Source organism: Macrobrachium rosenbergii, chromosome 46, assembly GCF_040412425.1.
Source record: "Macrobrachium rosenbergii isolate ZJJX-2024 chromosome 46, ASM4041242v1, whole genome shotgun sequence".
In the NCBI taxonomy this organism is placed as follows: domain Eukaryota; kingdom Metazoa; phylum Arthropoda; class Malacostraca; order Decapoda; family Palaemonidae; genus Macrobrachium; species Macrobrachium rosenbergii.
The window spans coordinates 2838130-2853092 of record NC_089786.1 but is presented as its reverse complement, the minus strand read 5'-3'; the positions used below and the strand labels follow the sequence as shown (position 1 = coordinate 2853092).

Genomic DNA, 14963 nt, shown 5'->3' with positions numbered 1-14963 from the left:
ATAAAGTAGTTTAGAGAGACAAGGATCCAGATACTGACAATTCAGTTACAGAAACTAGACTCGCTGTTATACAGAAGGCATCAGAAAACGTTTACAAACCATAAATATATAATAAAAGTAACAGCAGTTCTCCATAATAACAATAAACAACCACCATTGAACGGACATACATAATTATACAACAAACGAACTTTTTTTTTTTTCTTTTTTTAACATTAAACCAATACAAAGACCGTCTGTTATTTGACATGATATTTTGGAAGGTATCTACGATTACTTGATGAAAATTGATGAAATAGCATCCAAAGACGCCATTCTTTCGTTGCAGCGTCTTGATGGGACCTTTAAGATCTGTTGCCGATGCATTGGTCATCTCTGCTGCTTCGATATCCTCGACTATCAGACATGAAAGAGAAATGGTGAGATGGAACCAAAGTGAGAACTTGAGGTACGTCCATCTGCATTAGGGTGTTCCTTAATTCCAACAAAGGTGTAACAGGCTCATCCATCGTTGCATTTTCCAGTTTGGTCAACGAAACAATTGTCCATTTACTGGGAAAATGAGGGTGACTCCATTTGAAAGTCAGCGCTGATGGAAGTAAGGGAATGGGAACGGAGGTGCATTGTTAAAAGGAATGAGTCAAAAAGAACAAAGGTTGTTGGCAAAGGGTCTGTTTTCAGAGTTTCTTTCCCCAGGGGCTCACATTTCTCAATCAGGGACGCCAATATACGCACATAATAACAATAAAACAACCATTACCATTGAACGGACATATGATTATACAACAAACGACTCAGTGCACCATGTGAGGTGCACTGACGGCGTTATCCAACTTTGGGGGAATTTGGGAGGCCACGGTACAACCCTAGTGATGGGTCACATGGTCCAAATTTGCGGATATTGGGTTGGCCCTATCAAATATACAAAAAGGACATTTATCATTATTGGAAAGCTACCCAGACCTCAGAGTTAAGATACCATGACAAAACTTTCTCAATTATTTCCAGAACTGGACATTCATCGTTAGGGTCAACTTTTCAACATGTTGACCTGCAAAACTTTCAGCAAACAGGGACCGGGTCACGTGGGCTATTCATCAAAAGTTTGTGGGTCAAGCCTGTGACCAGTCCAACACAAACAAACATTGTTTTCGGTTTGATGAATGCCACAACAAACAGTGAGTTTGGCAGTTAAATTTGTCAAATTCACCGTCATAAAATCTGCCACCGATTAACATTTTGATATCAGTGTCTTTTTGATTCATTGGGTACAATTACTCAGTCTCAAGATCACCAGTGGGTACCAACAAAAGATCACCCAGAATCTGAGAGGGTAATTATTATTGTTAATAAAATAGTTTAACCAGACCACTGAATCTGGAAGGGTAAAAGCTGAATGGGTTTTACAGTTGCTGATGAGACGCCACCGAGTAAAATATATTTAACAGTCGTTTGAAGTTGTTCAAACTTTCCTCGGGAATTAAATATTTTGCAATCCTTTGACTTATACATTACCCTAGTAGGTTCAACAACAAAAAAGTTAAGTATATCTTAGTTTTACCAGACCACTGAGCTGATTAACAGCTCTCCTAGGGCTGGCCCAAAGGATTAGACTTATTTTACGTGGCTAAGAACCAGTTGGTTACCTAGCAACGGGGACCTACAGCTTATTGTTGAATCTGAACCACATTATAGCGAGAAATGAATTTCTATCACCAGAAATAAATTCCCCTAATTCTTCATTACCGGCCAGAGACTCGATCCTGGGCCTAGCGAGTGGTAGCCGACAACTCATGATAATAAAACTACACAGTATGTTGCGAGATAATTTACAATATTTGCATTAAATACAGTAAGTGGATATCTGACTTACAATGTGAGCAATGCCTGCTGAAATTATCTTTAAAGAAATAAATAAAACAATAGCACAGCCCTCATGTCAGTTTCATAGTCTATAAAAACAATAATCAATTTTCGAAATTCATATGAAATCAGAATATGATTACAAAATTGGGTAGAGCAGTGAAATAAATGTCATTGTTTGCAGAGAATCAGCAAGTAACCTAACCATAATAAAAAACGCGTATTCTGTAAAAATCAACAAACATTAAAATAAAGATACCTTTAAAAGAAACTGAAAATAAAGACTGCTAAATGTGTCCTTCCATCTAGTACCTTTACATCCAAGACTGAAAGATGACCTCTTGTTGCACGCAACAAACTTGTTACAAATTTTATAGAACACTTACGTGCCTGACTAACAGCAGTCATCTCAAGACGAGTATCTGCATATTTTGCGCAATAAACTAAAACTCTCTAGTAAAAATTGACAGTGTAACAATGTAAAACGGGCAGCAGGTAAAATATAAACGTAAAAACTTAAATCTCCTCATTACCTTTAAAGGCACTTAAAATGGTAAGTACAAACTTTTTCTGAGCAACATGTAAATAACACTGCCCACCTCAGTCACCTGTGTGACCTATTAAAAAATAAATAATCTTTGATAACTCACTCCCATACTCTTCCACAAAGACAGTAGCTGGAGAAAAACAAGATCTCACAGGAACACAATAATCCACGAGGACCCAATGTTCCCGTCACCACGGAACACAAATTGCGACTAAACAGCCTGAAGCCTCACATAAATAAGTCGAATGAATTCCTGTATAGGCTATTTACAGTAAAAGAACTTTGTACTCATGAGGAATGTCAGCTCACCAGAGACCTTCACAGACCAAGCGGCTCCTCTTTTAGAGGCCCGCCAAAGGGCGTAAATTCGAACTCTTCTTCCACCACCAATTCGCTTTCATCCACTTTTTCTTCCTTTATTGGGAACTGTAAACTCTCCAGATCGTTTTCTTCGCCGGCGAAGAGATTTTCTTCCTTTATCGTGACGTTTTCTTCCTTGATGGCCATTTCCTCCAGAGTTTCCTTTTCCTGCTTGATCTGAACGTCCAGCTCCTCGTACTCGTCCGGCTTTTCCTCTTTGATGACTCTGTCTGGAATGACCAAGGCAGTTGCACTCACTTTTCCTTTAGATGGAACAGCATTAAACACTGTGCAGTTCTCCATTACCTTTGTTTTATTCTCGTCGTTATCAACGGGCTCTTGCTTGATGGTGACTTCCAAGTTCTTCAAATCTTCTTTGTCCAAGAAGTCAGCATCATCATCGTCATCCTCCTCCTCCTCCTCATCATCATCACTAAGGGGAACATTTAGATCCGTCTCTAAGAAGTCGTCGTCATCATCATCATCATCCTCCTCATAGGGTACTCCCAAAGCAAGATCAGAGTCGTATTCCTCGTCGTCATCCTCGTAGCTGTTGGCCTTTCCTTCCTCAGCTTCGGATATGCTTTCATCTGCGTCCTCTGTACTCGAGCCCTTATCAACCACCTCTTCAAAATCGTACCTGGGCCTCTTGTGCGGGACCTGTGACTCTGTTGATCTCTCCAACATCTTCTGTTTGGTTCTCCTTTCGTACTCCAGTCTCTCTTTTCTGTTTCTGGCCTTTGATCTCTCTATCCTCTTCCGTTTCTTCCTCCTCCTCCCACTAAACCTTCGAACAGAACTGGCAACCCCAAGGGGAGAATTAGTCAGTGTTTCACCCGTTTTACTGTTGGGCAAATTTGCCACAAAGCCAATTTTATGCGAAGTTTGTGACACGAGGGCCCCCTTCTTTGCATGTCGAGCAGCTCTGTGGACCTGCAGAGCTCTAAGAGATCCAAAATTCTTGCTGCAAAGGTCACATCTGACAGGCTTCCCAGGCATGTGTGACCTGAGGTGTTCTCTTAACTGAACTTCATTTGAAAAGCATTTGTCGCACTTGTTACAAATGAAACGATTTTCTAAACGGGGAGTGAATCCAGACACTTGACTTTTTTGCGCCAAAAAAGTACAGCAAGGTTCACATATGAATTTCATACCCTGTGATCCATCGTCTTTCGATTGCTTAAAAATACCATAATGTTTCTTACAAAAGGCACATACAATTGTGTCTGTTAAAACCTTTCCACAGGTGGCTGTGTGGGTTCTGAGGGACTGATCACTATTAAAAACTGTCAAGCAACTCCTGCACTCATGTGGACTAATAGTTGCTTCCACAGTTGCAGGCTTCTTCTTTACTTCCAGTTTTGGTCCTCTTTCAAATTTTATATGAACAACTTTGTGATTTTCAAGAGCAACTTTATCTGGAAAGGTTTTGTCACAAACATCGCAACCAAATACGGTCTCTTTCTTTTCTGGAGACGAAGCCTGAGTGGTTTCGTTATTGCATATCTTGTGTTTGTTACGCTCCTCCACTGAATGTTTCTTCATATGAATGTCCCTCATCGATTTATTCCCAAACTTTTTCTGGCAAATGGGACATTTAATGGAAATGTTTTTCACCTCACCATGTATTCTCATGTGAAATATTAGATTGTCTCTGTAATCAAATCTCTTATGACATACATCACACTCAAACTTCTTTTCAGATGCATGAAACTTCAAGTGGTCTTCGAGCGATCTTTTAGTACTGAACTCCTTGCCACACTGGTCACAAATGTAATTGACTTCACCCAAGTGGTTATCCTCATGTCGCTCTAACTCCTTTTTACTGGAGAAGTGAAGACTGCACTCCGCACACTGGAAAGTCTTGGGGACTTTGTCTTCGCTGTCGCGGGGTTCCTCGTCCTTCAGATCTACTATGGGTATATTTTTTGGGGTTCTGTCTATTACGTCGTGCATGATGATCTGCACTGGCTTCAAACGACCAGTAATTATCTTGGGTATGGAATTCAGACCACTGCCTACCTTCTGTGCAGACGTCGTTACAATCTGCGGTGACGCTACTGTTCTGAGGACAGTTGTCACGTTGCCACCGATCGATGAAACGACGGTTGGGGCAGCTATCAACTGAGAATGAGTTGTGGTTAGTACCTGAGTTGGACCTAAGAGCTGTTGTGAGGAAGGTGCCATAATGTATTTCTGCGAAGTGGTGACCATTTGTGGAACAGACACTTGAGCCTGAGATGTCAGTAACTGTGCCTGTGAATTTGGGTTCTGAACTTGAGCCTTAGAAGCCAATATCTGTACCGGTGCATATGGCTTCTGAACCTGAGTGCTTAGTAACTGTAACTGTGAAGGATGTTTCTGACCCTGAGTACCCTTTAATTGTAACTGTGGAGGATGGTTTTCGACTTGGGAATTTAGTATTTGAACCTGTGGATGTGGATTCTGAACTTGAGAGGTTACCAACTGCATTTGTGGAAGTGGCTTCTGTGCTTGAGAACTTATCACATGCACAGGGACAAATATGGGTGACGAAGAGCCTACAGGAGACACTTTCGAAACGGCTATCGAACTTTTGCGTATCCACACATCTGTAACAAAGAAAGGAAAATTACGTCAAAAAAAAAATTATCTTCACACCTTGCCTTGGATTTTAAAGGTTAACTCTTCCAATGCATCAAGAAGTTAAATCCAACTTGATACAAAAAGTATGCTATCAAGAAGAATGTGGACATATTATAGTTGGTCCTCGGCAGTTAACTGTTGACGATTAACAACTTTAAAATAATCATTATCACTGCCTAAAGTGCAATGTGTCAGGCTTATTGTAGTTCTTCCTACAGGATTGTGAGAAAAGGTAATGTTTTAAGGACAGATCAACAGTAATAACTAAATCATACAAGGTCTTTGCCTTAAACAGCAAAGCACTTTTAAATGTTCAAAACAGCTCGAGGAATTATATTAACCTGATGGGGGAAGCTGAAGTACAAACAGATTAATAGTACCGTCAAGAAAGTGAATTTTCTGGAAAAACTGAGCCGTTTGTACGTGAGAAATGGCTAATACAATCAAAGCAGTACAACATCTATAGGAACAAATCATCCATTAAGGAATAAATTGTAAAACAATATTCATCAGCGTTACTGTAGGCTAGGCCTGTAGTATGTAGGCTACGGTATTCATTTGAATCTAATATACAGAGAGCTGACAATCGTCCAAATACCATAATGTTAATCTGTAGCTGGCAAATTTACTTAAAAATTGGACAGTATAAATATTTTACTTGCTTAAAAGCATATTCAAATGCTCCAAAAAGAAATAAAATGCCTATTTACTTTATGGAAAGACTCAGCTTGTGTGCCAATGTACAGTGAACGCCCCTGTATTCGTGGGGGTGCGTACCACACTCCCCTGCGAATAGCTAAAATCCGCGAATACTTAAAACCCCTCTAAAAACACTTAGAACTGCCCATTTTGATAGTTCAAACACAAGCAAAACCCTGTAAAAATGCTTACACCTGAGTATTTTAATAGTTTTATCACAAAAAGTGCATTTATTCATGAAAATTATATGAAAATACAGTAATTAGTGAATATTTCACAGTGAAAAATACCGTGAATTGGCGGATTTTCCGCGAATAATGGGTAGATATGTTCTACAGAGAAACCTGCGAATGCGTAAGTCTGCGAATCGTGAGAACGCAAATACGGGGGTTTACCGTATGCACCTTTTACTACCATTGCAGGTGCTATAGTAACAATTAATGCTGTGGTATGATGACAAGGGTCAGTGTGACCACTCATTCATTCACCATGACTTTTCCCAGCTTTTCTTAAACCATAACTATCAATAACCCACTTGACTGCAGTATTTTACAAAAAGGAAAGTTGGGAAGACACACAAACTTCAGAGCATGCGACTTCCAATTGAATACAAAGACAAAAACATTTCTAATAAGGCTCAATGAAACAAAACTTCAGCTTATAACCTTGCCTTCATGGGTTTAAACTCAACAATAGCCTTGCAGAAGCCTACATAAAGTTATACACTTTACCTATAACAGCAAATAAACGGTTTTTGTAAAATTGATCTCACTTTGTTTTCCTGGCTGACATATCGAAGCCTAATTCCACACAAAGCTGCCATGCATATACATGCAAAATTTCATGTTAAAGCTCTTTTTAAAATTGCTCAAGCTCTTGAGAAATTTTCATTTGAAACTAACTATACAAGACCTGAGAGCCCACTTCTACACCCTCACAAAGCTCCCTCAAAGAATTTGTTCTTACAACAAGCGGTGAAAATTGAATCAAGGTATTGCTCAAGAGGACAACTGGGTGAGCCAAGAACTCCCCTATAAGGAAGCTCGTCGACAGTGCACAAACATTTAAAGAAACTACGTAAGTCAGACAGGAGTGAGGCCGTCAAAGATAACACACTGCAAAATATCTATTTCTAATACAGGATGGGTTACAAAGACTGCTCAGGGTATAAAGTTTTTGGAAAGTGGTGACGTCGTCAAAGAGACTAACTTAGGACAATGTCGTGTTAAGTTTTTCAAATGCACACCTTCATCACATAGTAAAACTCATTCAGTTGGTTTCTACCATACAGAAGGGGCAGTATGAAGACAAGAGCATGGATAGAGAAGGTGAGAGAAAGCTAAATACGCATGAAAAATTTAGAAAAATGATAAAGGTAATATGGAATAGTGAAACTAATATAAAGTGCAATCCCTTGGTAGGACAAACACAAATTGACGGGGTAGCTGGGGAAGCAGTCCCTACAAAACAAAGCCCTTCATTTTTTCAGAAAATCCTCAGGAAGTCAGCTGGCTCCTTGAAGTACATCGTGAGTATTTTACTCTGTAGTCATTACACCAATTAATAATAAAGTAACAAGTTATACTACAGCAAAAATTGTGTATTCACATGGACACACTTTCAACATTTACTAACTTGAAAAATAGAGAGAAAATCCATCCTTAAAACAGGTTAAGGAGATTACATGTGAGATTGTGGGGGTCCCAAATTTGTCTCAAAAATCACACTGAACAATTATGGACAGCAATGTTTTATTTCACTGTTCACTGTAAATTTACTGCCCTTGGTACAAAGATGGCTGTGGTGTCGATTTAAACCTAAATACGTAAATTTTACTGTTCTATGTTATAAAAAAATGAAGTTAACCAACAACCTTCTGTGGGTGATGCTATCAAAATTTCAATGGTTGGGAATAGGATGACATTTCATATCAAAATCTCTACCAGTTTATTCTGCCTTTCAATACTGGTGCAATTCAAGAAGGCCTGAAACAAAGTTGTTATGATGCGATCTACCAAACAAACCAACAAGAAAATTACATTTCTCACCAGTCACTGGTGTTGGTGTTCCAGATTTGACATCACCAGAAGCTGCTGAGGTCGTCACATACGGAACCATTTCACCCGCTAAAATAAAAAAGGAGTCAGTTGTGGAATACATACACCAAGTATATTTACACACATACACAATAAAATCTTAGTATATGTATAAGGAATATGCACCAATACATTATAGACAAGAGACATGGGCATGAATTTACTCTCATGACAAATTTAAGAAAAATCAACTTATAGTTTTCAAATCATGAAACCAAATCATATTCTAAAAAAATCACTAACCAACAATTTGGCAGTTCAAGGGGAAACAAAAAACCCAGAGAGGGAGTAACTGATCTTACCTTTATATGGTGGTGGAGGCACCCCTGACTTGACATCTGACGGCTTTGATGTCGTAACCAGTGGAATCGTTTCACCACCACCTACAAAGAAAGTCCACTGTATATGCATACATCATAGAAAAATATGCTAACCAAATAATATTCTTATATTCAATGACATTTAAATTAACTCGATACTACCCTGAGTCAGACAAACACCAAACTGAGCCTCGAGAATGCGCCCTACACAAAATCGTTTGGACATAAACAGTCATGATGGCAGCAGTGTTAGCAAGAAGTACTGAAGACACAGAAAAGAAGTGTAGGAGAGTTGTGAATAGCCTATCTACCTGCCTTCTCTTTTGTCCATCTTTTTCTATCTGAAACTGTTCTTAATATAGATGTGGGATGGTATGGTTACAGGAGCTGACTACGGATGACAATTTACACACACACACACTTTTCAAAATATCTAGACCTATGTAGCAGAGATTCCTCAATTCACCTCAAATTGCAGTGGTACAGATGTTCCAGGTTTGAATCAACAGCTGGGTTTGAGGTAACAAGAAATTGGATCATTTCACCACTTCCTTGAAAAAGAGAGAGAGAGAGAGAGAGAGAGAGAGAGAGAGAGAGAGAGAGAGAGAGAGAGAGAGAGAGAGAGAGAGAGAGAGAGAGAGAGAGAGAGAGAGAATCCCAATTTTTCATGCCAACTATTCAATTCTCTTTGGAACTAGCCATATATATATACAAATAAATACAAACATAAACTTATCTACACGAAGAAATTTATCTAGGAACGGGGACCCCCGGTTTAACATCAACATGTGTGCTTTGATGCCACTATATATGGAATCCTTTCAGCATTTCCTATAAAACAATAACTGAAAATTAAATCTCAATGCAAACTCCTTCAAGCATGGCTTCAGATGCACTGCTGTCTTCAATTTACTTTTCATCTGTTCCCCTGGCTTCTCCCTCACTTCGCAGTCCAATTCCCTAACTTTGACCTTGCTTCAATTTTCATCTCTCATTAAAGAAGAACTTCTAGAAAACTCTCGACTGGACCAAGGCAATAAATTGCTCACCCTGTCAGCTTGAAAAGGGCAGTAAGTTCCTTTGCCCAGTCTGAAATGGCTACAACAGAATACAGAATTTAGACCTAAGGCCAAGTGCTGGAAACTATCAGGTCACTCAATGCTGAAATGGAAACTGACGGTGCACAGTTTTCAAAGGTGTAACAGGCGGAAAACCTCAAAAGCAGCTGCACTACGAATCAACTGTTAGGAGAAGGGGGGAAAGTAAGATGGAAGAAAGAGAATGCGAACTGAAGTAGAGTAAAATGAATGAAAGGGGTTGCAGCTACGGGTCAAAGAGACACTGCAAAGAACCTTAGGTAATGCCTACAGTGCACTAATGTAAGGGTGAGGTTCAGTGATCTGTACAACAGAGAGTACACTGTTACTGGTACATAATGACTCTCGGAAGTTCGTGTCCAACAAAATCCACCAGAAAATTAAAATCTGTCAGGTACTTGGGCAGAAACCGAACTTGGGATCGACGCAGTGTAAAGTCGCAGGCAGTGCCAATGGGCTACCACGACCCAAATCTCGCCTAAATGACAAGGTTTGGGAAGGTGGAAAACATTCATACCTGAAAATAATCTTTCATGTGGGGAGAGATAATGTGTGAAGGGTTACATGTGCTGCCTTTGGACTGTTAGTAACATAGACTGCATAATTCATCTCATTACCTCTCACTGCTACTGGCACTCCAGGTTTAACATCCACAGGTGCTTTTACTGCCATTGGAATCACTCTGCCACCTCCTAGCCAAAAGAATATCATAATTTTAAGTTCCAATAGTAAAGTAACACTATACATAAAATGCATTAGAGATTTTCAACAAACCCATACTTCTAGAAAACCACCGCTTGTTTCCACCTGGCCAAAGTTACATGAACACTTGGTGAACCAAACTACTGTATTAGGCTGCTCAAGTTAAGGAAGAAATTTATTTGATAAATTTCTTGACACTGTAGTATGAAAAGACAAACCCAAGTGTAGTTTGACCACCCTCGTGACATACCGTACTTTGCCCTGCAGATGTACTGCAACTCTTGAATAGTAATAAAGTATTATGAAATTAGTTTACAGTATATTTAAGAACCCACTGCAATCATTTGAAATTCAAGAGCAAATGTGTCCAGCTTTATACAAATAAAATATGAATAGCACCATTGAGCTCAATAGGCATTTAATATAAATGCATAACCATCAATATGAATGTGAGAAATGAAAACAATAAAAAATGAAAAACACCAGAGCTCAACAGATAAGTAAAAGCATTTAGCAGCAACACAAATCAAAGATACAAGTCAATCAAAAGCATCGAGAAAGCCACCAAGCCCACCACTCCCCAGTCAACAGTAGAGGAAAAAGGGCGCTACCTTAAAGGAACAAGGAACAAAGTTTCAAAGGTAAAAATGGGGTCAGGCACTCTAGACTTGTAAACTTATCTAGCTGGATACAGACTGGGTAAAGGTAGCTGACTTTATGGCTTTAGTACTGTGATCTTGTAAGTTATGCACATACATGTAATCGCTGACTTTAGTACTGTGATCTTGTAAGTTACGTACACACATGTATTAGGATACGGAATGAGAGGAGAAAGAAGCATCCGAAGAAGGGGGGAAACATCAATAAATGTGGAGGGAATAGATCTTTGACCTATCTTTGAGCCATCTCAGAGTAACCCCCTAAAATCCTTTCTGAAAAAGGTGTTAGATGTGAAGAGGGCTTGTTGGGAAAATGTTACAGGAGCTGACTTTCAATTTTAGTATTTTTTGTTTGCTTACACTGAATAAAAAGTATTACAGTATACTTATGTACTCATTTTATATATATAAAAAAAAGCCATAATTCACCTTACCTTTCACTGGGGGTGGAACTCCAGGTTTAACATGAACAGGTGACTTATAGGATACCACAGGTAGTTTCTTGGTCACTATAGGAACCACTCCATTAGTTCCTGCAAAAATATTTGAGAAATTATTACTAATGAAACACTACTGATATACATTGTAAAAAGGATGATTCCAATCACATCCTCACTTCCATCCATCAGACCCAAATTAGGTATGAACATTTGACGGACTGGACTGAATTGAATTGAACGCAGAACTTAGGCCGAAGGCCAAGCACTAGGACAAATGAGGTCATTCAGCGCTGAAACGGAAATTGACAGTAAGGGTTTGAAAGATGTAACGGGAAAATCTCGCAATTGCACTTTGAAATAATTGTTAGAAGAGGGGTGGATAGCAAGATGGAAGAAAGATAAGAATGGAGGTACAGTAAAAGGAACGAAAAGGGTTGTAGCTAGGGGCCAAAGGGACACTCCAAAGAACCTTTAGTAATGCCTACTGTGCACCCTGTGAGGTGCACTGACAGCACTACCCCGCTACGGGGTTGATAGACTGGAGTAAAAAAAATACTGAATACAGTATTGGATTGGAATAAAGGATTCAGGACAAAGGCCAAGCGCTGGAACTCATCAAGTAATCCAGCACTGAAAGGAAAATTAAGTAAAGTAGGTTTTCAAGGTGAAATAGGAGGAAAACCTTGCAGCTGCTATAAGGAACATTTGTTGGAGAGGGTGAAAAGTATGATGGAAGAAGGATGATATGAATGGAGGTATGGTAAAAGGAATGAAAGGGGTTGCAGCTAGGGGCAGAAAGGAGGCGGCAAAGAACCTTATGTGATGCCTACAGTGCACTGCATGAAATGTACTGATGGCAATACCCCCTATGAGGTAAATTAGACTGTGCATCCTTGTAATTTATGAAAAATAATGTCAGGGGCCAAAAGACACATCAGGGAAATGGACCACCACAGAATTCAGTATAATGCACCATGCAAGAAACACCACCCGTAGAGCCCGAGCCATGCAGCAAACGTACGGTACCCTTCAGACCAACTTCCTTAACAGAATGTTAAAGAGAGGACAGATTTTCTCTCAGCTTTGACCTCCTCATTAATTCAATGGTAATAATTTGTATGCTTGGTCTTTTTGAAGTCTCTTGATCTTACAATTTGCTTTGCTTTTCTTTAGCCATTCTATTATTAGTTTTACTTAAATATTTCGCATTAACAAACATCAATACTGTACAAGGAAAAGAAACTGAGGACAAAGGGTGATATCTGGCAACCTCCTCAGAGAGAGAGCAGAATTTTAGGCAAAAGCTAAGGAAAATACACATTCAAAACGAGAATGGTAAACTCGCTCTCACTCACACACACAAACATTGAAGGGATGTAAATGATCTTACCTTTAACAGTGGGTGGAACTTCAGGTTGAATGTCATCAGGCGATGTAGAGGTTGCTACCGATGTTTTTGTTACCGTCTTCATCGGAACCTTCTCGAATTCTCCTACAAAAACCATGTAAAAGATTGTCAACTCCAGAGAGAAATTTAACACTGAACAATAACCACTGCAGGTATAGATTACATAAATGCATATTTCTACCAATTCATAATTATAAACTTAATGCTTTCTACCTAATTTTAGCCACGTTCAGGTCTTTCAACAGAAAGCCACCATCGCTCCACGTTGTATTTTTGTTTTCCTGGTGACATGACTTTATGAATCCTAAATGTCAATGAATAGTCCAGATTTTGTTAATTTTCATCACCTACAGCTTTACCATTAATTTTCAGGTATTTTTGCGGCTGTAAAATTATACTCTTCCTACATCCCAGTTGGCACACAACTGTAGACATGCCTTTGGAAAAAAATTGATATTTTTTAAAGAAAATTTATACTTTTCCTAGGTTTACAAACCAAAGCCTTGTATACAGGATTCCCTTTCAGTCAAACTAATGCTGAGAGATACTCCTTTATTAATGGCAACGGTTTGCATTCCCGTACAAACGAATGAGCTTTATCTGTGCATTTTTCTCAACCTGTCATCACGAAGCCATTTTTATGTCGAGTTCTCCCATCACTGGGTCAACATGTCATGAGTTCTCTCTGGTCGCTTCTGCCTCACCAACTTCCTAAATTCCCACCTACTGTTGTTTTTATGAGAGTCCCAAAGCCAAATCAACGTCCTTCAAAGAAGGCATTGTGCTTACCCCATACGAAAAATGGGAAAAAGCATGTTAAAAGGAAAAGGAAAAATAGACCCTTATTTCACAAACATAGTACTTGTGCTTTATGCCGACTCTGCTATGTTTATTTAGCAACCTTTGATCATACACACAATAAGTGTCTCTCTACACTTTACAACCCTGAAAAAAAAAAAAAAAAAAAAAAAAGATTCTGAGCATTAAAACCCACTAATTATTGTAGAAATCTAGTTTAACAAGCATAATGATATGCATTCCTTAACAAGCACTCATAGGACTTGCCCAAACGGGGCAGGGTCAAGGTGAAGAGGTGGGACAGCTAGCGGGAGTCAAACAAAAGGGAATGGCTGAAAACAAAAGAGGACTGTAGCCTTCAAGCAGGTTGTTAAAAGCACACATCATAAGGACAATAAAATGCGTGGTAAAAAACACCTGCAGAATGTCGAAGTGAATTTACACTTACCACTGCATATGCCAAAATGTTTATTTTCTATACAGTATCTATCTAGGTGATACTCAATTTGGTTTTCACTGATTAGTGCCATATACTACTCAGCTGAAAAATACATTTTATCCTTGCAGTTATTTTCCACTGACTATCCTCTCTCTGCACACACAAAAACTTTACTTAAATATTTTACATTTATATTTTACAACTTCATCTAAATATTTACAGATACTCACGTTTCATAACTATGTGACTACTGTATTGTATTTCAACATTTTTGCACATATTTCATTAAGTGAAATCTATTCACATGGATCTAGCCCAAGGGGCCACTGACTTAAAATTCAAGCTTCCAAACAATGTTGGTTTCAACCTACCACAGCAGCAGTAACTGATCACAATACAGGGCCAGCGATTTTTTCATTGCCCTGGGGGAGGCGCAAACACTCAACATCTGAGCGGCATGCCACAACGCTAGCCACCATACCACCGGACCGGTTTTAGGATTTAAAAATAACTTGTATTAAATAATCTTTATGACAATCTGTCAAGATTTGAATAGCTTTTCCATAACCATTGCACATTATTAAATTTATGATGCTACTTTTTAATCTGAATTGCAGGTAATGCCAAAGATGCTTTGTAAACAAACAGTAGGTGTACTAGACTGTTATAAAATAGTCACACCAGACCTCTGAGCTAAAATGCGTGATTCTCACAAGACTGTTTGATGCACCTCCACATTTTACAGTTTTGTGTTGTTGATGCTATTATTCAAAATATGAAGAGTCATATTTTGACACACCAGAGTTCGTCAAGAAGACATGTTCAAATGCGTAGAGTGGTAACTGGAGCTAGTTACTGTTCAAAGAAAATGGACAGCTGGGAGAAAAGAGGTCCAAGGAAATGGATGAAA

General features: G+C 39.0%; 1 protein-coding gene across 37 annotated transcripts in view; it reads right to left on the bottom strand.

The window, feature by feature from the left end:
• Positions 1–1813: 1813 nt before the first annotated feature.
• The window catches only part of LOC136830157 (uncharacterized), a 29660-nt gene continuing 16510 nt past the window's right edge, over positions 1814–14963 (bottom strand). For 13 of the 37 annotated variants that reach the window (XM_067089373.1, XM_067089371.1, XM_067089392.1 and 10 more), the window contains 6 exons: positions 12799–12900; positions 11403–11501; positions 10225–10299; positions 8493–8573; positions 8143–8220; positions 1814–5361 (listed from right to left, as the gene is read on the bottom strand). In XM_067089373.1, the coding sequence (XP_066945474.1) occupies positions 2729–5361; positions 8143–8220; positions 8493–8573; positions 10225–10299; positions 11403–11501; positions 12799–12900 (3068 nt within the window). In that variant the 3' untranslated portion in view covers positions 1814–2728. Of the gene's footprint in view, positions 5362–8133; positions 8221–8492; positions 8574–10224; positions 10300–11402; positions 11502–12798; positions 12901–14963 lie in introns of all 37 variants that reach the window. The other 24 variants (XM_067089360.1, XM_067089365.1, XM_067089366.1 and 21 more) reach the window with 3 other exon arrangements.